The sequence below is a fragment of the Apteryx mantelli genome, chromosome 1 (assembly GCF_036417845.1).
Source record: "Apteryx mantelli isolate bAptMan1 chromosome 1, bAptMan1.hap1, whole genome shotgun sequence".
Lineage (NCBI taxonomy): Eukaryota > Metazoa > Chordata > Aves > Apterygiformes > Apterygidae > Apteryx > Apteryx mantelli.
The window spans coordinates 5,672,175-5,695,795 of record NC_089978.1 but is presented as its reverse complement, the minus strand read 5'-3'; the positions used below and the strand labels follow the sequence as shown (position 1 = coordinate 5,695,795).

Genomic DNA, 23,621 nt, shown 5'->3' with positions numbered 1-23,621 from the left:
TAGGTGTGAACACAGCCGCAGTCTGAACTGCTTTGCGCCCTTGCCGGGAGATGTGTAAATGTGCATGGTATGTTGATTGGTGCTAACAAATGGCGCTCTCCCCTTCAAAACCTCAGCACCTCTCCAGTAAATCTGAGTAGTTTGTGTAATGGGTCCCTCAGTGTGCTCTGTAAAGAGCTCCTGTAATTCTGCGTTGAAATCTAAAGTAGAAACAGCAGTTCCTGGCAGGCAGTATTCACCATGACTCTAGTAGAAGACTAAAATGCTTACAGTCAGCTCTTGATTATCCAGGGTTGACCTCTTGGTTGCAGGTTAACCACATGATGGAGGCTAATGCATCTTACTAGGCTCAGCATGAGCCATCTTGTGCCCAGTAGGACTCGTGAGTAAACATCCACGTGCACTCTCGTATATCAGATAAATTCTTTGGAGAACTGTTGCAGAAATATCCTAAAAAGAAGACCAGAGGCACTGGCTACACAAGTATAAAATAACATCCGGGGGGTGTTTCTGCACCCTGAATCATATGCGGTCTGCAGAATCAGAGTGGCCTACTTGACATAGCCTGACACCAAAGCTGACATATCCTGTCTCTTGTGTGATGGCGCTGCTTCTGCACTTATTTTTGGACACCTGCAAGGCGTTGGGCTGTGTGGGCTGAGCCACTGGAAGTCCTTGTCCTCCATTATTAATAATATCCTGATCTTTCTTTTCTCTCTCCTTTTCTCAAAAACATCTTTGTGTATTGTTAAACTTAGACATATGGTATGATCTATGCCTTAACTTCCTGAGCCCCCATTTCTCTAAGCAATCAGGAGCTAACTGAAAGCTCCACTGCTTTTATCTAGCATAATAAGCAGAGACTTCTATTAAGGGATATCTGAGCCCTTGGACACAGCATAAACATCTCTGTACTCTTTTGCTGAGAATCCTAGCTTCTTGGCTTGTGAAGTATAGCCAGTTAGTCCAGAGGATTCAGAGAACTAGATTTGAGAATTGTTCTGGAAAGTATAGGGCCTTTGTTGTATTTTTATTTTTACTGTTGCTAAACATCTTGTGACGTCTCAGACTTGTGCTCTCCTCTTTCTCTTCTTCCCCAACCCAAAGTCTTTGACAGTCATCCTTTCCTATAACAGAAATTCTAGCAATTGCAGTTTTGCATTCCGCATAGCAAGTCTAAATTGCAACATGCTTACTTTTGTGATGTTCTCACTTAGAGAAGTAGAGTTCCTGTTTTGTTTATTTTTAAATCATTGGGCAATCTATTAAAAAAAGATCTGACAGCTGCTCTAAAGCCTAAGTTAAGTTTCTTTTTCTCCACATAACTGACCTAAATTTAATGTTCTCTCAAGTAGCTGCCTTTTGGACAGTTTGCCTGTTTGTTGTCATCTGCAAGCTTTTTGTTTGGTAAAAAATGCCCAGTTGAAAGCATTGGAGGCTATTGGCCAGATTTAGTATCTGAACTTTGTCCTTGCATAAAGAGCTGGATTGCTTAACATTTTAACTTATTTTTAAAATTTATGTTCAACAGTTGGAGTGAATACCTCCAACTTCAGCAAGTTAGTGTGCTGGGAATGCTCAGCTTCTTCAGGAACATCTTGAAATATTTGCTTGTACACCATTAAAGGGTACAGAAGAGCCTTGCTAAAAGATGCATGCTTACCATTCTCTGTTGAGGCTTGAGATCTTTCTCTCACCAGAGCTCCAAAAGTAATATAGCTTTCTTTAGAAAATAACACGAAAAAAAAGAGCAGTAACGCAGTTAAATATACTTAAGTATGAAGGAATCTGAGAGCGATGGCCTTTTTCCTGCTTTAATTGCAGACAGCAGTGTTCAGTTGTTCCTAAATTAGTAGCCCAGTTCTTATGAAGTCTAACATGTCTTGATCCTGTAGTCTAAATATTGGTGCTGTGTCAAAATGTATTTGAGTGCTACAAAGAAGCTTAAACTCTCACAGTACTGGTTGCACAATACTTTCTGTGGAAAGTCCCATCCTGTTCAGTGTGTTCAGCACAGTACTCCATGCTGAATGACTAGGTGATATTATTACTACTTCAGTGTATAGGGTGTATGTAGGTGTGTGTAAGGAGCGGCCTTTGTGACCTCTTTCCAGAAGAGTCTAGTCAAGAAGTTGAGTCAAGTTGCCCCAAGGCACTCTTCCCCCAAATTGAATGAGAAACAGAGGCAATTAGGAGAATGTCAGGTTAGAAAAGTAGAAGGGGTCCGACTTGTATGACAGAGGCTGGGCTCACTAGAGCCATCTCCCCTCCAGTCACTGAACTGGAAGTCCAGGATCTCCAGTCTCATCTGTCCCCTGAGAAGCTGGCTCTCGCCCTGGCTCTCCTCAGTGCTGCGTCACATAGCATATCTGTAAGTCATTATTGTCTATTTTTCTTTTCAGCCTTCTTGACAGTGCAGTGGATTTAAAGGATCCCAATTCACTCATAATGCTAATGGAGTCTGACTGAGGCCATGTGATGCAGTCATTATTGTATTTCATCAAATGCACATGCAAAACCATAGTAAAAGAACATCATTTATGCTGAAAAGTTAGGAAATGCTAGAAGGAAATTTTGCCTAGGGCACTTTTTGAAGTTTATGCATTGTGTTACTCCTACATAACAAAACAGCATCCTAGCACTGCTGTCTCTCTAGGTACATAAGATGAGACTACAGTATAACACACAGTATTTGAACTTTGCTCTGAGGGCAAAAGTACTGTCTTCCACTTGTTACATACTTCTTCAAAATTAATTTGCTGTCATTACAGCCCAGTGACATGCAGCACTGTTATCCCCATTTTACAGAAGGGGAATTCAGTCATGAAACGGACTCAACAGTAGCACTGATTTTGGGTGCCAGTTTGAGGGACCTCAAGTATGATATGTAGATGTGGTTTGGTTTCCAGAATACTTTGCACTGTGAGTACTTTCTCTTCAGTGCCATTTCAATTCCTATTTGAAATGATTGACTTTGGAATCCTAATGCTATTTTTTAACTGTGTTTTAGTGGTGCTAATAGATTAAAAGATTCAGTGTACTGTAGCAGATGCAAAGAGGATATCCCTTGCAAACAGATGGCTTCTGTTGTACTGGCAAATGCTTTCTTTGTTACAGAAGTAGAAATTCTCCACTTGAATCCTAAGCCTGCTTTCCAAGATAATGGTTTTGCAACAGCATTCAGGGCAACAACACTGCATGGTCATAGCCTACCTTTACAACAGGTGTATATCAAACACAGGTTGCATTTTTTACCATGTAGCAGTGAGAATGACCCTCACGCTACAGAAATTTAGCTCCTGAGCTGTTGGTTATATGTCCAAGAGATGAACTTTATGATCGAGGTCGGATGTGAGTTTCTTTTGTGCATGTGTGAGCAAGCATGAAGGTGACAAATAATGGTTCAGTTGGTGCTTGATATGTAAATACCTTGTTGTCTACACTGCATCGATATGCATAGCCCAGATAAATGCCTAGACAAAAACCCTACTGGCAGTTTTGTGATTTTTTTTTTTTTTTTTTGAAAAAGTCTTGCATAATAAGATGATTTGGATCCTTCATGCTGCGCACAGCACCTTTGATTGCTGCTGCTGACATTTACTGCTGCATTATTGATCATTTTCTCTGTTATAACTCTGGTCATAATTTTATTTGGGAAGAGAATAAGTTGTAGGGACAAAAGTCCCAAATCAAAATGAAAAGATGCAGTTGGGATCTGCTCCTAATCCAAATCAGAGACCTCCAGCAAGTTCCACAGCAACATCAGGGGAGGCCAGGATTGATACTGCTGAACTTCTTTGAAAGGTGAGAATCATCTAGAGGCAAAACCTGGGAGAGATGAGGGAAAACTTTCACATTCATCCTCCTTGCCTGCCCTCCTACCAGCAAAACTGCCACATTTTCATTATGAAGCAAGAAAGCTAATGGTAGTTGGGACAACGAGAGCCCTGCCTCTAAGACAAGCTACTTGCTGGGATTCCCAGGGCTTCCCCTGTATAAGCCACCTGTCAAACATGCTTCTTTCAGGATGCATTCAAACCCAATCAGTTGGCTGATCCCTGCAGCCCACACCCTCCCTCAAACCAGCAAGCCAGTGGCTATGCTTCTGCACTCCTTTTTCATATATCCTATTTTTCAGTCCTTCATTATATTATCTGCTTAAAGCCATAACTTCTTTGCGTTGGAGAGCTCGTTCTTTTTTTCCTTGTTCTTTTTTTTTTTTTTTTTTGAGTGTTCGTGCCTAATACACATTTGGCATAAATAAGAGTAAGTGCAGTGAGGAGGCCAATGCATAACCCACGTGTCTGTCTTTTTTGCCAAGATAAAACCTCAGTCTCAAACCTGGAAATATTTCTCAGATTGTTTTTCCCATACCACCCACAGTTTTTTTCCACAAGAGGAAGCTGCTTGTGTTGAATGCTGTGGGAACCTAATTGTTACTTTATCGCACAGTGAGGGAAAAAAAGTGCTAATTAAACAACGTGCTTTTCTAAAACCAGATGATACTTTCATTTTCTAGAAAGAGGAAGCTTAATGTAAAATGCCTTCGTCTCTGCCTGGGTGAAACCAGATGAATTGCCAAGAACTTTTCTAATTTCATTTGCATAAGCCTTTTTCTAGCTACTTTGAAGAAAGTTCAAAGCTGTTTGGTTATTTGCCACTCAGCAGCAGGAATGCTGGCTTTTCATTTCCTCTGTGTTTTAATACCAGTAGGGGTAAAACTGTTCATCTGCATATGATAATGCTGTTCCTTTATTTGGATCTTCTCTTTTTAAATAGAGGGTCCAGATTCGTGCAGGAGTCTGAAAGTTGCATTTGACTCCAGAGGAATCAAAATAGGAGCTGATTTACAAGCTTCTCTTGGCTGGTGGCATGCGGAGGCTGCTCATCAGCACGGAGCAGTGTTTCAGTAGTTTAGGACAGGTGATAAAGTGTGTTCTTCTAAAGATGAGAACTTGGACAATAGGCCTGAAATCTAGTCTTGGCTCTGTCACTAGCCCAGCTTCTTTTCTCCTTTATCTTTCTCTTTTTTTGCCCTGTAACACTGGTTTCTTGCGAAGCAGAAGCCTGCTTCTCCATCAGATTCTGCTGACTAAAAGTCGCTTTCATCTTTTCCCCATTAATCTCCCCTGGGCATGTCTGAGGACCTGTTCACTTGGACATCATCGGTGGATACTTTGCTTCTCCCAACTCTGCCATTACTGAAACAGTCATTATGCCTACAGAAAGAGCAGGAATGTGCATGGATTTTAGGAGCTGCTTTTTAATGGAAAAAGCCTGCTCCCATCCCAGGTTGAGATGAAACATAGTCAAGCTGCATCACTCTTGCTTACAAAGAAGAGGAGAGTAAGGAGGGCAATTTAGGAGAAAGTTGTGAGCATCAGTGCTCCCCGGGCATCGACTCTCTGCTTCGTGAGGCATGGGGCTACGAGGAGTCGAGGGAGCTCATTTGCCAGCGTCACAGCCAGTGTCTTGGTCTGCTTTGCATAACCAAACAGGAAAATGACTCTTTAAACAAGATGATCAAAATGCACTGAGGCCCCGTTTGGGTGCTTTTTTCCATTTAGAATCGAAGTGGCACTTGTTTAATTTCTTCATGAGTGAAGTCCATTTTAACGGAGAGGCATATCCAAATTGGACATTAATGTCATTTAGCTTATCCATATTAGTTTAGGGAAATTAAAACACATCTTTTTCTTTGTTTTTTATTTCTCAAACATCCCTGCATTGATGTGCCCTCAACTTTACTCTACTCATTGCTTTGCTTTGCTCTTACTGTACAGAGTCTGGCTGGCTGAAATCTGTCTGACTTTACCCAGTACACATTTATTCTATTTTCTTTAGTTCTGCCTGTTGTAACAACAAACCAGAAAACCAGAATTGCTCATTGCAGGAAAGGTCTCTCACTAATAATCAGTCTGAGACCAGTCACTACAAATGGTGATAATGTGCTTATTTGTGGCTGAGGGCCAGGGGTTGCTGAGGTTGTGGCAGCAGCCAGGAGAGCTGCTGCTTGAATATTTTAGGTGTACTTTTTTCACTGGACGTATTTGACTGAAGATATTGAAGCCATCAGCAGACACTGAAAGCCTTAACCTATAGCAGAAACACAGGTTCCATTCCTCCTCAGCTATGGGCAAGCCTGCTAATTAGGAGCACTGGCAAACTGGTACCTTCGTGTGCAGTCTGACCGTGTAAAAGGACAGAAACTCCTTCTGTACCCTTTGCCTGATGTGTAACATGCTTTACTTAGAGTCTGGAACATAAAACAGTGTTAAATTTTCATGCACTTCTATTTTCTCTGTTAGGTTATGGAGGATCTCTTCAAGACAGCAACAAGTACTGTACTCTCCAAATGTCCTCACGATGTTGAGCTTTTTCATAAATACATAGCACCTGCACAGAAGGTAATAAGTGCAACAGGAAAGAGTTGCAATCCTTTTTATGCCTTTTTGGTGCTCTTGACAATAGGGAGGCTTTTTTTTTTTTTTTTTTTTTTTTAAATATGCTGTGCTGTGTTAGCTAACCATGAAAAGCCAAAAATCAGCCTGATCTTATGTGATTGTTCAGGCCAGTACAGAGAGGACACACAACTTTCTGTAGCTAGTGTGTTTGGCACGACTGTGGCTGTTAAATCATCTAGCTCCCTCTGACTTAGCTCCAAAAGCCAGATATTCTTTCAGCACTGAGTGACTGGTGGTGGATTTTGACCTACATCTCAGAAATTAGAGGGAGGTGGCTTTTCTGCATTTTCAGTGAGCCCCTGAACTCTTAGTTGTAGCTTTACATTTTTGTTTTTCTTGTTTTAACCAAGGGCAGGTTGGAACAAATGCTGAAGAAGAGATTTGTGACGTGAGTACTTCTATTCCAAAATGATCCGGAAGAGTGTTTTTGCGGGGGGGGGGGGGGGGGGGGGGGTGTTCTTTTTTTATATCTTCTCTCTCCTTTCCCAATTCAATGTCTTCTGAAAAGCATGAATTGCAATTCCCGTTGTGCTGTTTGTCGGTCACCCTTCCATCTCTGCACGAGACTGGTATCTGCGTCTGCTGTCCTTTCGCTTTTTCTTCCCAAGACCAGATCCTCTTTCTGCCAGGGTATCATCCTTCCAGCATGTACCAGAGCCGAGCTTTGCTTACTCTTTTCCTTGGTTTCAGCTTTGGTGTGCTGCCTTCTTTCACTCCCTCCCTCCAACAGCTCCCTTTTTTTTGAAACTCTCTTCTATACTATTTAAAATCCTATTTGGTTTTCTATTGCCAATTGCTTGTGCTACTCTTTTTTCTAGTTCTCTACATGCTAAAGAATAGAGGAGATTTTGCTTTCCTTCTTGGGCCCCCAAGAATATCTCCTCTTCCCACCCTTTCCTGTCTCCTCAAATAGGAGGAGGTTCTGCATTCATCCCAAAAAACCTTGTCAGGCCGCTCAGCCCAGCACTGGTTTTCCTATTAAGCAGCAACAGCCACCCTCTGGCAACAGGATCATGGTAGATCCTCCCTGTGCATTTTGTCTGCACAGGCACCCCTGGAGACCTCTGAAGTGAATCTCTCTGCCCAGTTTATTCCTTCTCTCTTTGGCACCTAACTGATATATTCCTGATGGGGCAGAGTTACACTCAGCTTCTTCCGTGGTCCAAGGAAACAGAGGGTGAGCCAACCCGTCTCCCTCTCCCTCCCTTTCTCTCTCAATCTCTGTCTCGCCCTATCTTCATCAAGTGCTGGCAGATCCGGGGCATTCCTGGCTGACACGTATCAGTTAAACGGTGGATACCTGTGCCTGTGATGCATCTCTTCGGCCTGTGGCCTTTTACAGAAGCAGCAGCTTTGGAGAGCCTCAGGTGTTATACTGGAGAGAAATTCCAATCAAATTAGTGCAGGATCACGCAACCCAAGCATGTGGAACAATATATTCCTCCCAGAGGTACTTCCTCCAGAAGCTTCCCATGTGTTAGTGAAACCTTGTTGTAGCTTGAGCTCATGTTCTTTAGGGAACTTGATTTATAACTGGATTTAGTCGATGATATGGACAGATGAAATTATCATGATCAGGTTGTCCTTCTCTCTCTCTCCACAACATTGCATGGTATGTGGAAAACTTGTCACCAAAGTATCTTCCATTGAGTCTTGATTTCCTGCTACCAGACCTGCAGCATTTTCACTGCACTGTTACTCTTTGCTCTGCCATGATGCTGGTTTTTCTTTTTCTTTGTGCTGATGTGTCAGTGGAGAAACTGCTCTCAGAACTGTGTCAGAGGAGTAGAGAAACATTGTTGAAAATAAATGTTAGGATTTTTGCAAAGTAAAATGAAAATGTTTGAGCTACTGGCTCTTTGCACCCTGGGCTGTTATTTTCACATAACATTATGCTGAACACATTGTTGGTGTTCATTGTTGATGGCACGTTGTTTTCTTTTTTTAAAAAAAAAAAAATCAAATTTATATGAAATAGTTCTTTGCAGAACTTGTTTCTAACTGAAATGCAACATTGCAGTAGTGCAAAAGTGTCTTGAGAGCTTAGCACTTCCTGTCTTGCATCTAGCTGAAGCACAGGAAAAAGGTAGGGTTCTTGCCATGTAAAATGTAACTTTTTGGTTTCCATCCAAAGAAGCATTGCTAGGAAGTCTGACATCACAGCACAAGTTGGCCTAGCAGCGGGGAAATGCCTCCTTAATTTTCCGATGCGGCGCTTCGCCAGAAAACTTTCTTGTTATTCCTTTCACAGTTACCTGAAAGACTTTTTTTTTTTCCCTCCCAGAATTACCTACAGTGAAGCAGTGGAAATTTTGAAGCAAGCTTCTCAAGCTTTCACTTTCAAGCCAGAGGTAGGTAATTGCCTGGTTGCTTATCCCTGCGTCTGCTGGTGTACACAGCCAGCATGAACTTTGTAGATCTCAGGGAAACCTCCATTCTCACTTTCTGATACTGCAACAGAGTTGTTATTCAGCAGAATTTTATTTATCTTGGTGTGTTTGCTCAGTTGTAACCCAGATACAACTGTTACCCTTGAAAGGTGAATGGGAATTTTGTAGCAGTGGAGTATGTAATGTTTGTAGGGAAGGAAGGGATGAGTTTGCTGCTGGGGCATCAGGGCTTTGGCAAAGGCCTCTCTCTTTCCCACGTGCAAGTAGTGTCAAGTGGATTGTGGATTCAGCAGCAGTCGTCTAAGGAGGGTTGCTGCAGTAGTCCCCAAACAACAGAATGGTATTCAGATAGCACCAAGAGTTTGACAAGGACTAATAAGGCAAAACCTTGTCAAAATACCATCTGATCTAGATGTAGGTAAAGGGATCCCTTCTTTTTTCAGAGGATAATTATTGCCTAGGAAAAAAATATCACATGCTAGTCTTCCTGGCCCTGTTAGATTGCATTCTTTTGAAAACCGTGTTTTGCCTGGTTTCAAACACATACACTAGTAGGGAGAGCATTCAAGGTAGTACCAATCTCATGTGTTTACTAATTAATCTTAGTCTCATTCTGCTGCTCTAAGGAACATAACCCTCTGGCTGAGAGAGTTCATAGCGAGTTGGATAACTGTCTGGTATCTCCATAAAAGTGGGTGTAGAACCCCCAGTCCTGTATCTGAATGTAGCTACAAATCATGCTAGTGGTGTCATCCCTCAAATCACTGCTGTACTTCTGTTGCAAAGAAGGTGTATTTACCAGATGGCTACATAAGAGCAGAGGGTTGAAAGGAACCATCTCAGTCTACCTTGACCTGAGACAGCAGACTCAGGATTTTTTTACACGAGGAGAGTCAACAGAATATGTGTGTCTCCCACCACTCAGCCCCCCTGCAAATTCTTTGTGCATGCTACAGTGGGCTGGAGGTCTCTAGTCAAAAGTCACAGAATTTATAACATTTCACTGGAAGAAAGCAGGAGGGATGAAGGGCATTGGGATAGTCCGAGATTTCTGGTAACAAAGAATTAGTTGATAGGATGCTGGGTTTTCTTAAGTGAGAATTAATGTAGCATGTAACAGAACACAGCAGGGAAGAGAGCAGTAGGCTGAGCAAATCTGCCTTCTATACACCAAAAGCAATACTGAAATGAGGCTGGTTTACTGGGTTGAGAAAGCCAGTTTTGGATGGGTGCCTATTTCCCGTAAGCCGTCTGGAGTAAGGTTTTTTTTGTTGTTGTTGTTCTTTGTTTCTTCCAATGTGATATCAGATGCTTGGGCTTGATGCAGGGATGATCTAGCCCTGTTCTCTGGAAGTTAAAACATGTTATTCTCATGGCCTTGCTCTGCTTTAAAATCTATAGGACTATGTTTTTCTGCTTAGCAAATTTTCCTAGTGAGAAGTTGCTGTTCCTGGTTTCATGTTATTGAAAGCTGCACATCTCTCTTGTGCAGGAATTTTGCTGTGTTTCTTGCCACAGGCAAGATGCACCAAAGCAGGATCCCAGGTCTCTTTTGTTCTTTTCACAGTGGGGCTGTGACCTCCAAACTGAACATGAGAAGTACCTGGTGAAGCACTGTGGTGAGGTTCCCTTGTTTGTGATTAACTACCCATATGACCTCAAACCTTTTTATATGCGGGACAATGAAGATGGACCTCAACACACGGTGAGTCCACTGGTCATTATTCTACCTCCTTTTTGGCTAGGCATCTGTCTTAGTCTTTTGATAGATAGATCGGGATAGTTTTCTGCTCGTCCTCCAGTCAAGAAGTCTAAGATAAGTCATCCATCAGCTGCCCCTCTCCGGTCTTTTTGCTGTTGTAGGAGAAATCCTCCAAGCAGGAACAACAGGATGAAGATTCAGGAGGTATATAAGTAGGGATAGCTTATATATCTTTTTTATTTAAGTTACTTAAGACAGATTTGCCATAGTTATTTCTTGTCCTGAGAAAGTTTTGTACCGCTAGGTGAAATGCTTAGTATTGCATGGCTCCAAGCAGCCAGTGACTCTTCTGTCATGTAGATCTTCTGCCCAAGTATGTGGCATGTAATCCTCAAATAGCAGGTAGAGACAGGAAGAAACCTTTTCTTCTGCAAGTCCTATACTTTGGAGGTGTGATTTCCTAACTGAACTGAGACAACGCGAAACCTTGCTTCTACTAAAAAGAGTGATTAAGCCTACCATGTGCCACTACTGCTTCATTTACATCGATTCTTGTAACAGTTCAGCTGTGAGATGAGAAAAGTAACCTTGCAAAATGAAACAAAGAAGAAAACCAGCCCAAACCTAACACACATGCAGATGCTAACGGCTCTGATCCTGACACTTAGATCAGCATATCAATACCATTGATCCATCACTATCACTGCCACTAGAGCTGGCTCAAGGAAAGGAGACAGGTAGAGGGCAAACACATTTCAGCTTCAGCTTGCTGTTGGAGCAGCTTAAACTCTAAGGAAATCAGGGGTTCAGGAAATTTGCCTGTGTGTCTTTGTCTGCCAGCTTGTGAGTTGCTGTTAGGTTCTCTGTTCCCTTTTCAGGCTTGCCTACGTTCACAGGCTATCCCTTGAGAATAACCTGGTGGGATTCAGTTCACAGCACCCGGTGCAGATGTCCTCCATCTGAAACATCACTGCCCTTGGTTAGGTTTTGCTTAGGCTTACTGACTTCTACCGTTTGTAGCACGCAGCCCCCTCCCAGCCTTTTCTGCTGAGCGGATTCCTTGGTTTGATGCAATTAAGCAAAGTTTCTTCCCTTCCTGTCAACAAGGGGCTTTTCCTGCACATGCAAATAGTTATCAAAGTGTCCTGGACTCAGTAGGATTACAGTAGCTTTTTACTAACAGCCTGGCTCTTCTAAGTGTCAACCACCTTTTGATGTAGACTATGTGGTTATATGGCATGACTTACATTACAGTTCTCTTTCTTCAAAGGTTGCAGCTGTTGATCTTCTAGTACCAGGAATAGGGGAGTTGTGTGGAGGCAGCTTGAGAGAGGAGCGACTGCCCTTCATTGAATCACGCTTACAGAGGTACAGAAAACCCACAGGTGCCAGCAGACCAGCCTGACCGGGGAGTGTTTCAGCAGCCCTCGGTGGTAGGGAAGACAGAGGACTGGAAGAACAACTAACGCTATTTTAAATGTCCTATTTGTTGGCTTTCAGATATCTATTTATTTGAGTAAGTGATTGCTAACTGGTAAAGAAGGTCTTATTCTTCTGTTGTAGGTATGCAAAATGCCTCTCTGTTTTAACTCATTACAGAAGAATTTGTTTTATGTTGGGAGAGAACCTTTTCTCCCCCGGATAGGGCAGCAGGATGCCTCAACTGTGAGGAGACTGTCTAGGACAGGGTCTGGTCTGAGGTGCTTCATCCTTGAGCCTTCCCTTCCCAGCTCATGTGGCTGAGAGCTAATGATGAAAGTGGAAGTTGTCGCATAGACAGAGCCTGGATATTTTTGTCACCACATTGTGTAACTGAGGAACTGCAGTTATAGTCGCAAGCTTCACTAGCTGTGATGTGACTGGCCTCAATGGCATCACTTCAGAGAATACTGTTGTTTGCTAATGTTTTGGTGGCAAGCTTCATTAGGAGTGGATGGGACCTGTGCTGAGTCATCTGGGCTCTTTGACAGTCTCCTTCCCTGCTGCCATGTTCTGGTTTGTGTGACTGTGAGTGATTTTAGGCTAAATTCAGTTTCTGAATTTCAAATCTGGTGGTTAGTTAACAGTCACTGACATTATAGATGGGAGAACTCTCCATAGACAATTACTCCCTGGATCCTGTCTCGCTTTTCAAAAGAACCTTTCATAACTCGCCTGAGTCAATTTGTGCCAGTCATACACTTGTACAAAGCAATTTTGGAGGAAGATTAATCCCAGAGTAACGTCATTTGCACATTGTGAATGACTTTATCACTTAAATCAGCTGCATGCTCACAGAGATGTATCTAGTCAGTGGAGAAGAGCAAAATGCATTTCAGCATAATGAATCCAAAAGGCAGGGCAATTAAAATCACCAGAACATTGGTTCCTAATTTATGGTGTAGGATGATATTACTCCCTGCATTGCTTGTTGCTCTCCCTCCAAGCTCTCCAGAAACAAGCATGCTTCAGCTGAAGCCAAGTATAATGTTGCCTGTTGCACTTTTTAATTTGATATTTTTACCCAGGGGTCAGTGAGATTTGGAGTCCACTGCCCTCAAGGCATGGGGCTAGAGAAGAGGTGTTTATGGGCGTTAAAGCCAGACTTTCTTGTTTGACAAAAAAAGTCATAGGAATTATTTCAAGGTACAAATGATGCTTCTTCAGTGGCCTTAAAGTACATCTCTGCCTTGAAGATGATCTGGAAAATAAGACTGGAAAAATAGTACCTCTTATCACAGGTTTTTCTCAGTTTTGAGTACTTGGGATCTGATCTGCTGAGCCAAAATATTTTGTTCTTGCTTTTAAACCTACTTCCTGTGGAGCCAACATAATTGAGAGATGAAGAACTGGATTCTTGTCTCCTTATGCACATTTCATGGAATAGTTCTCAAAGTCCTAGTCAGGGACAGTTTTGTAGCGCACTGAAGATTAGAGAAGTGGCCTCTTTTGGCTTACAGAGGATTTTTTGCTTTGAGAGAAATGGAAGAAACCTCAGCTTCACGCCAATTCTGTGAGGGCAGGAAAAGGGGAGAAGTTGCACTGGTGGCAATTAGAAACAAATATTTAGTAGTTTTACAGAAGTTATTGCACATTAATAAAGCCACGGAAGTTTAGCGGTTTTGTGCACTAAAACAGGAGAAAATCTGCATCATTCCGTAGCCCACACATGTGAAGAGATCTTATTTGACTCATTCATAAATGAGATCTGGCTGCATGTCATGGTAAATTTATTATGCAAGCCTGTACTTTCCAAACATTCACAGGCAGAGTTTACCAATGTGCACAAGTCTTTGCATGAAGTTGCGATCAACTCTGTATGTTTACAAAACAAACTGCGTTTTAAGAAGCATGTTGAGAATCTATTGAAGATTGTCTGCCAAGTACCAGAATCCTCAGAGGTTTATCATGTCTTCCCCTAGTTTCCTGCCTCTCCTTTTTGGACTGAGTTTAGTCATCAGACCCTCCATTTCATTGCAGCATTCTCTTCTAGACAAGTGCTGTTTGTACAGATCTACTATGTTCCTTTACTTACCAGGGGTTTTCTTTTTGTTCCGTAGATTGGGACTTGCAGATGCCTACCAATGGTAAGACAATATCTTGGTCTGCAAGCTATATTTCTTCTTTTGAGACTCTTTAAACAACTGTTTTGTTTTTTGATCCTGTTCTTCAGGGGAGATTTCTTGGCCCAGTTGCCCTGCCATCACTGCCAGTCTCAATGGAACAGCCAGTTCATTTGAGCAAAATTTAATCTAATGTTACTTAGTTTATCTTCCCAATTTGTCCACTCACAGCACAATTCATTCCTGTCATTATGCATAAAGTGGATTAATTTATAGCCTGTCAGTGAATTTCGATATTAAATCATTAAACTATGTCCAAAATTGAATAAGTTCTGACCACTACTGCATGAGATAAACAGGGCACAGAACCACAAGCAATTCGTGACCTTTAACAGCTCTATGAATAACTCCCTTTGCAATTGACAGGGCAGTTAGGTCGAAAAATTTTCCCTAAGAAAGTGGTTGAAGCAATTACAACTGTCTTCCTAAGGAGATAAAACAACTTTTGAATTAATGGTCTAGCCTATTAAAATGACAAGATTTTTATGCTCCTCTTGAAGAGTGTTTCTTGGTATGCACTTTGTCATAACTACTGAGAGGGTGACAGTGCAAGAGAATTTTAAATTTAGAAGAGTATGTTCAAATGCTCTTTGGTATTGGAATGATCATTAGGGAGACTGTCATGATAAAAGTGGAATAAGTATAGGATTCTTATCCTCTCCTCTTCCCACAATATGAAATAATTTGGAAACAGCCCAAGGCATTGCAGACCTTCATATCATCCATATGCAAACAGGGTGAATGAAATGTCTTCCTATAGTGTTTACATTTATGTGCCAGAATACACCATATCATTTCATCTGACCCAGAGCATAACTCTTCAGGATTTCTCTCTGTAATTTATTTGAGTCCATAGCTTCTGTTCATATGAAATATTTTTAGACAGCCATACTGTTTAACTTAGCGCCTGGTATTCTAGAGGAGCATAGTTAGCAACATTAACACATGTAGGTAATTGCATACTGAGTGTACTGGGCAGGGAAGGATTATACTGATGGAAGAATGATCAGTGGTTGGGTTAGATGTTGAGATACAGCCTGAGGAAGTCTGGTGTTCAGTGTCAGTGAGCCTTCCTGCACTACTAAGATGACTCAGTCTTGCCTTACGCTTCCTTGAAGAGAGAAGAGTAAGACTTTGTCCATCACCAACTTGCAATTTCATGTGATATGTCGCAGTCATGTTCTGGAGACTCCTTCCTCCCTTCTTCCCTCCAGTCCATCAGGGATGATACAGCTTGCCAGAGAAGATTAACACTGTTGGTACCCACTAGCATAGCAAGGTCTGGTGTGCTAGAAGGGCACAGGGTAGGAGTATCCTGGGTTGCTTCTGGACTCCAGTCCAGAATCTGACAGAAAACAGGCAGGTGGCTTTGCCAGCATCCATCTTTTCTTTGGAGGTGGCTTTGGAGGAGAAACTGAAATCAATCTCCTCCATTTTAGTGACTGGATTTAGTCTCCAAAGCTGGCGCACAAACTCGTTGGAGAACAGTTGAATCATTCCTTTTGAAATGTAATATTTGCTAACTTTTGAATGGGCAGCCATATGAAACATGGTCCCTTTTGAAATCCTTTATATGCTGCCATATCTCTGTTTCTGCCTGTTTTCTTCTCCCACTGAGCATGAGGATATTGTCGTAGCTCACTCTAGAACTACTTCAGGAGTGCCTTGCATGCAGGAGAATCATTGGGCGTAGAGGCAACTGATGATCTGAAACCATGTTTTGCTTTTGCCCGTTCCTACCTTTCAGAAAGCTTTTCAAAAAGGTAGATAAAAGAGCATTGCAGAACCCCTCTGAATCTGCTTCAGGTGGATATATCTTTCCTGTTTTGCAGGTTTCTTTCCATAAAGAATGATTTGGAGAACTGTTTGACTTGATTTTACAGTTATTCTGTGTTATTTTCACTCCTTCCTTCAAACAGTAAATAGAAAAGAGCTCAGTACTGCAAATGGTGACCTTGGCTAGACAGAGAGGTCTGTGGAGATGGGAAAGTCAGGAGATCAGGGTTTGCTCTGGGAGTCACTCTGCCTCTGTGCCTCTTTCCTCCTGTTTTTTGCCAGTTTAGGCTGCTAGCCCTGGGGGGCAGAGACTGAAATCTCTGTGGCTGTGTGGTATGAATACATTGCCTTATACACTGGGGACCTGAGCCTGATGGCAGACTCCAGATACTGACTTAACACAAGCAATAACAAAACAGGTACTTCGTCATGAACAACTTCTCCCACCACCATTGGCTTGAGCAGTATTTCTGGTAGTCTTTCTACATATAAGACCCATTTCCTCACTCTGATTTTCCTTGTGTGCACAAATGGAAAAGATAGCATCATACTGAGCATTTACAGTCCAGGTACCTTTCTGATCTTCTAGTGTAATGCTGGTGAAAGTACATAGCACCGGAGCAGGTGTTATCTGCTCTCTGAAATTGGATGTTGCTGTGTCATCTTGGCGTTGTTCCTACTCTAGATGGACAAGGTTGAGCTGTGCTGGGCTCCTCCATTTCTAATTTTTTTTGAAGCTTGAACGTCAGAGCATTCTGTTGGGTCCTTGTCCTTATGTGGCAAGGTAGAAAGGAAGAGTTGAGCATCAAATGGGACTTGAGAACAAGCAGCACTGGTGAACCACTTCCAATCTATGGCCAGTGACAGAATTAATATTCTTCTTTAACCTTCCTTAGAGCCAAGTGAAAACAGGTAGCCCTTAGCTCTCCTTGGCAGGATGCTGGTCTTATTGTCACTGCTAGATAGATGGAAGAGCCCAGAACTCTGTGCTGGACCATATGGAGGCAGGCAGAAAAGCAGTGCTAAACCAAACCCCGCTAACATCAATGGGAGCATTTGCCATTGACCTCCCTGAATGCCTTTTTTGTGGATTTCCAGAGAGACTTTAGCTCTTCAGGTGGCTGCTCCAACAGAGCAGAAGTTATACGAAATCAAAGATGGTGTTTCACTTGGCATCAGAACCTTGGATATTTTGCATGTTTATTGCCTAAAACATTCCACAAAACAGTCCTTCGAATTTCGCATCATTTCATTAGTAGTTTTTCGTTCCCCAAGTTTTTCTCATTAATGTATTTTTTTCTTCCTGTAGAATACTCAACTTCACGGGCTGTGTGATGTCTTTGTTCTTTCAGACACGCTTTTCTTTTAACTGGCTGAGGAGGCTTCAGTATAACAAGGGGGTTAAATAAAAGACCCGAGCTTATATTTGTTTTGAAAGGAGACCAACAAAAAAGAATATATTCTGCTTATGAATGGTCACTAAGAGAGCACTGCTCTTCATAGTGCATTGCAGTGCAACGCAGGAGTTTATGATGATAATAAAAGGATGCAGGTTTTTAAATAGATGAAAGGAAATGCTTTTCTAACTTGGCACATAAGCTCCTGGAATTCAGTGCCAGGGGATGTTGTTACAGCACATAGTTTAGTCAGATACAAATCTCAGAAGAACTACCAGTCCTCCAGGTCCAGGGCATGAACTCTGGGGCCAGCTGGGGTCATGGAAAAATATTTCCCCCATGAAATAATGTTGCACAGTCCCCCAGTTGCTGATGGAGGGCTCAGGCCTCCTCTAGAGTACGAGCTACTGGGAGAAATAGCTAGACTAGTTCATGACTGTTTTTGAGGTGAGAAACATCCAATGTCTGGAGATTATTGAATGAAGAGAACCTCAGGGAGCATTTTCCAGCCTAAGGGGAATTTTCTCTTCATCTGCAGGCTGTTACTTTTCCTTTCATCTGAGAAGAATGGAAAATTTCTCAATTCCTTTGCTTCTCCTAAACACAGTCATCAGAAAGGATTCACAGGCCTGATCCGCAGCACATTTAATTCAATGGACTTTTTCCATTAAACTTTAATAGTTTTGGTTTCAGTCCTTTCTTTGCCAAAATGGCTTCTGAAAGTGCTTTGAGATCTACAGGATGAAAGCATTGGATAAGCAAGGGCAGAATTTATTATTGTTCATCTGGAAGAAGCTGAGTTATTTCATCTCTTTTACAATGACTTTATAAACTCTGCTGCCAGCAAAAAGGAAGAAAAGATGCTAGGCTCAGTCTTAACTATCTTTGCACTGTCTGAGATGCACTCATAGATGTCATCAACTATGCTTGTGCTGTTATTTAAACTACTAGTTGCAGCTAGAGTTGTCACCAGCTGGTTTGCCAGTTCCACTCATGGGCAGCACCCATATCCCTCAAGTTTATGAGATCTTATTTCACAGTGTCAGCTTTGTGCATCATCTTCCTTGCAAATCCTTAAAAAGGTGCTAGGAGGAGCTCCCTGGAGGCAGTGCCCAGTACCTCAGCAGACGCCCACATTCTTCTTCATACCGTCTGTATGAAGTGGGTAGAGATGAAGACCCCCGTGCTGTTGCCCAGGTGTCTGCACATACTCTAAGCAGTCCTCATCACAGGTGTGGGGTGGATACAACTGAGCCTTAGCTAACCAAGGCAATACCCAGCTGACAAAAAAGCACATGGGTCCCAGGGCTCAGGAAACATACACCCCACTCTTGAGCCTCCTGTTCAACTTGCAGCATTGGCATAACTGCACTTTTCTTTGTGTGTCAGTGCTAGGAACAGGTAAGAAGTTCTGCTTCTGAGTTTACTACTAAAGCAGTGGAATGGAGGTGGAAAAACACTGGGAAAAAAACCTGAAGATTGGACTGATTGAAAGAAGTGACTTCCCAAATTTTACTACTGTTAATGAACTGCAAAGGAAAATAATATTTCATGATATAAAAGGCATACTATCAAGCTGAACTGCCAGAGTAATCTCTTGCAGCCCTCGAATTTGTTGGAGATTGTATTTCTGCTCTGCAAATAGAGGTGATCAGTCACGTTATTTGGCTTCATTCTGTTAAAATATAGGTCTCAATCCAACAAAATGCTTAAGTACATGAAAGTCCCATCAAAGACCATAACTAAGTGTCTTTTTAAAAACTAACACTATTGATATGTATTTAAGTGTATTTGCTTTTTTTAAACAGAGCTGGGGAAACATTCATACATGAAGATTAGAAGCATATAATACATCTGGAGTCACTCAATCCCTTACTAGTGCATTCATATAAAGAATAACAACTTTATAGCCTGGGCAAGCTAAAACGTGACTCTGTAAGTCAGCAGAACCATTGAGATGTTTTTTCTCTCCTGTGAAAATAAAAATAAAGCTGTTGGTGACAATTTATAGCTGCAAACTTAGTTCTTGTGTGTCACATTAGATAGAGTCCAGCTGGGAACAGGGAAGTCTAAAGGAAAAAAACATCATCATCTTCTGTGCAGCATTGCAGGTTAACACCCATATATTTGGAATATCTGCTTCCAAACTAGGGAGCTGAGATTTCTGTGGGCAACAGGTACTGTTCTCCAAAATAAAATGTCATGTTCCACATCTGAATTTTGGACAAGATATGTCCAAGATTTTTTGCTGACCAGCTGTGGCAATAAATGAATCAGGCTATAAGAGTGATTGAAGTAAAAGTAACTAAAAGCCATCATAATTATCTTAAAAGGAAAAAAAAAAGTCTGAAGGAATATTTTAGCAGACAGCAAGACCTATTTAGTCTGTGTGACAGTCTTCTAAAGAAATTACTGGAAATGAAATGACTTAGACTGTTGAAAGGACTACTCAACAGAAAATGATAGAATCTGTTGTAGGGCAGATTTCAACACCAGCATGGTAAGGGCTAACCAAACCCGAGCAGGCGACTCCATCTCTGAAGATGGAAATGTTTTGTGTTGCTGTAGGAGCCTGGGTTTGTGTCTCTGCTTTAGATTTAAAACTTACAAAGGTGCTCCCATTATGAGCAGAGCTATAACGCTAAAGCTGTTCTTTGTATGCCAATGACCTATTGTTCCTAAACAAAACAGGTTCTAGTGTATTGGCAAAAGCATAAATGGTTTAAATGCATTTGTATTTGGGGCTTTTGCTAATACAATTTGCTCGTCAGCGAGTCCCACGTTTTCGCACCCCTGACCAGCGCAGGCTGTGTTGGCAAAAATGTGCATAGTTAGGGTCAAAGGGAAGTAATTAAGATGGAAGACAAAACTCTAGATAAAAAAAACTCTGATTTCATCAGCATAACCGTGCTGCAAATGTAACTGTTTGTTTAAATTACAGGTATCTAGACCTCCGAAAATTCGGCTCAGTTCCTCATGGAGGCTTCGGAATGGGGTTTGAACGCTACCTACAGTACATCTTGGGAGTGGACAATATCAAAGATGTTATTCCTTTCCCCAGGTTTTCTCACTCCTGTCTCCTGTAGCTCCACAGTTGACTCGCACGGAGAAAACCGCTGGTTTGACCATGTGCATGTAACCTATTAGCACATGACTAAGTGTGATGGTTTATTGGGAGGTCAAGAGAATTTTTGTATCAGTGGAATTTTGGTAAATGTAGTACCAAGTTATCGAAAATAATATGTTTTCTGGTGAGATTATGGAAGCACACTTGCAGTTAATTTGATAACAGTTCATGTCTTCAGTGCACTTCCAAGTATTAATAAATCCCACTTAACTAAAGGGTTAAGATTCTCATGAGAATAGCACGAGCCATGGAAGTACTGAATAAGCATTGTTGGGAGGTAGTGGGGGTTTTTTTATGTGAAATATTAATAAGGAGGTGTGTCCTAAAATGTACTGGGAGCCAGGACGGCTGTGAGGCTTTAATAGGCTTTAATTAAATGCCTGCGCAGTGCTTTGAAGATGGAGTGTTATAAAATTACGAAGTATTGACGTTGCTGTGATGCATTTGCTCTTACGAAAGGGCAGCAGTAAAGTATGATTCTCCCCACCCAGAATTAAAAGCAAATTTTGTTTACCTTGGAAAAATCAGCCAAACCTTGCAAGGAAAAACATCATACTGTAACTGCTGGAGTGAATTAGGTGAATATGATGTTTGATTTTGTGAATCATCAATAAAGATATACACTGAGTTGTTTTGTAACTCTGTATGGTTTCTTCTTCTGTCGTAAAACTGTGGCACTCAGCATCATAGTGGTTCCTCCAGTCTCTTTGGTAGATGTTTCCTTTTGCATATACCCCCATTAGCTGCACAGCTAGGTACCTGCAGGAGGTATCTGTTTTCTGTCTCCAAGAGAGCACATGTTCATAGCAGAAAGAAATGTTCTGTTAGATGAGAGTTCATTCATATCGCTGAAGCCAACTTGCAGTTTAGTGAGGGGGTTTTTTGTTGTTGCTTTGCTTGTTGTTGTTATTGAGAAAATATATGCTTATCTGGCCAAGCACATTTGTCTATATTTCAAAACAACCAACATGTGCTCCCAGCCATTGCATATGTATTAAGTAATTGCTTATCACTATAGGATCTGAACTCTTTGCAGTCTTTAATGGATTTATGCTCTTGCCTGCCTGCCAGGTAGAGAAATATTCATTTCTGTTTTGAAGACGGGATTGAGGGCAGATCAGGTGACTAGCCTAAGGCAATTGGAAACCAGTGGTTTATTTGAGACTTGAACTGAGGGTTTCCAGCATCCTTCCCTTCTAAATTATCACCATCCAGCAAATGGTCGTTTGCATAGCGCTTACTCCTATGAAGCCCAAGACTGCTGCAGTATAAACAATATACATAAAGAGAAAAAGATTCCAAGGTAACAACCTTATTGCTAATGAACTTGGTGTAAATTGGCACACACAATGTGAAGTGGCTGCAGAACAGCCCTGAAGACTTTTCTTCCAAGTTGATGAAAGATATTGAAAAATAGTAATCAAATAGCATTGTGCTGGTAATACTGCAGTCACGGTTCTCTCTGGTAGGGCTGTATAATACTGCACCTGCAGTATCTAAAAATACATGTTTATGTAATGTGGCACCTGCCATGTTTCAGTTTGGTCCGTGGCTGGGGCTCATATGTATTATGATCAGGCAGATAACCTCACAACGAGATCATTGTTTTGGGGTGTTTCTTGCATGTGTTGAGAGTGTTGAGGCATCCCTTGCATGTCAAGATTTCTTTCATATCTTCTTCCTCCACTTGAGTGGGCAGGTGTTAACTGTGCATTTGCTGGTTTGTGGTTTCCAGTACAGCCTGAGTCAATAAGTCCGTTTCCACGAAAGGGTTCAAGCTCCTGCCTCGCCTTTGAAACCACTGCGAAGTTCCTAAATCAGACACCCAAGTATCTTTGTGTGTTTGGACCATCTCTACTTTTAACAGGTTGTCTTAATGTGGGCCATCACTGACTAAGCTGAGCCCTTATGTTTTGGAATAACTTTCAGCAGAAAGAAGTGGAAAGAGTACAGCTGCTAAACAGCCCCATGCATACCACGTTCCTAAATAACTGCTAATTAGCAAGGTGTCCTTATTGAGATCCTTAGCTGTTGATTCTGTCACAGTTGCTCTAAGCAAGAGGGTTTGAACTGGAAGCCCCTCCGCTGAAACCAGAGTGGGTGGATGGCAAAGCGATGTCCTGGCCGCTCTTATCCCTGGAGCAGCCTTGGGGTAGCTGGGTGGTTTCTGGCATTAGCAAGCTCTTCTCAGGGCCAGAATGCAGGAGGTTGTTGATCCCTCAGCAAGGTGCTGAATCTGATGGGCAGGGTGGGGCTAAACAGCTAAAGGTAAAAAAAAAACAAGGTGTGGAAAAGGAGATAATAGAAGGTGCCAAAAAGTCGTAGGATGATGCAGCATGAGTCGTGAGTTAAAGGGAAGGACAGCGGGAGTGTTTTAAATAGGCTTGCAAAGTGGTTGTCAGGGCCCGTATGAGGTGACAGCTTGCAAGAACAGAAGGCTGGTGTGATCCACCCTTCATTCTTTGCCTTGAGAAGAGGTTTCTGTAGGACAGATAGAAAAGGTTGAACCTTTGATTTGTTTACAGGCAGGTGTGCGAAGAAGTGTCAGAGGGTTTTTTTTTTTAACCTGGTTTCAGCCATTGTAGAAAGGCAGATTTTAAACAAAGATGTAGCGAAGATGCACTCTGAGAGATTCTGTGTGTGTTTCTCTGACTGCCAATCCAAGAGGAGCAGTCTCCCCGGTCTCCTGAGTTTCTTTTCCATTCAAAGGCACTCAGTGAGTTGGCAGATCTGATGGGCAGGGTTGAACTAAAGGGGCATTGCCCTGAAAACTATCCCCAGTGACATGGCTGAACCAGCAGAAGGAAAGCAGAGTTGTGCCCAGTAGAACAAATCAGATGAAGGCTTTGGCTCAAAAGAGAGAAGAAAAGGTTGTCCAATCTTGGAAAGAGTCTTTGCCTAGCTGTGGGAGGGAAGGGAAGATAGAGGCTGAGGCCTGTGTGATGGCACTGCTTGGGGTTAATACTGTGATTGGCGTTCTTGTGGAAAACTTGATTTATGGGTACGTGGTGAGGGAGGGAGTCGCTCTTTTTCTCAAGGTTGGCATTATTTGCCTTATGCTGTGTGTATATATAGCATTGGTTGGTATTGCCAAGGAATGCGCTGTGTTTTCCCTGGGATTTCCATCTGGAATGTCATGCATTTCCTTTGAATCTCCTCTCAG

At 42.0% G+C, this 23,621-nt stretch overlaps 1 protein-coding gene across 4 annotated transcripts in view; it reads left to right on the top strand.

The window, feature by feature from the left end:
* NARS2 (asparaginyl-tRNA synthetase 2, mitochondrial) overlaps nt 1-21,097 on the top strand; it is a 51,309-nt gene extending 30,212 nt beyond the window's left edge. For 3 of the 4 annotated variants that reach the window (XM_067313628.1, XM_013954966.2, XM_067313845.1), the window contains 7 exons: nt 6,309-6,407; nt 6,815-6,852; nt 8,749-8,815; nt 10,422-10,559; nt 11,827-11,924; nt 14,096-14,122; nt 20,273-21,097. In XM_067313628.1, coding sequence (XP_067169729.1) covers nt 6,309-6,407; nt 6,815-6,852; nt 8,749-8,815; nt 10,422-10,559; nt 11,827-11,924; nt 14,096-14,122; nt 20,273-20,417 — 612 coding nt within the window. In that variant the 3' untranslated portion in view covers nt 20,418-21,097. Of the gene's footprint in view, nt 1-6,308; nt 6,408-6,814; nt 6,853-8,748; nt 8,816-10,421; nt 10,560-11,826; nt 11,925-14,095; nt 14,123-19,139; nt 19,267-20,272 lie in introns of all 4 variants that reach the window. The other variant, XR_010886655.1, reaches the window with a different exon arrangement.
* The last annotated feature ends 2,524 nt before the right edge of the window (nt 21,098-23,621 follow it).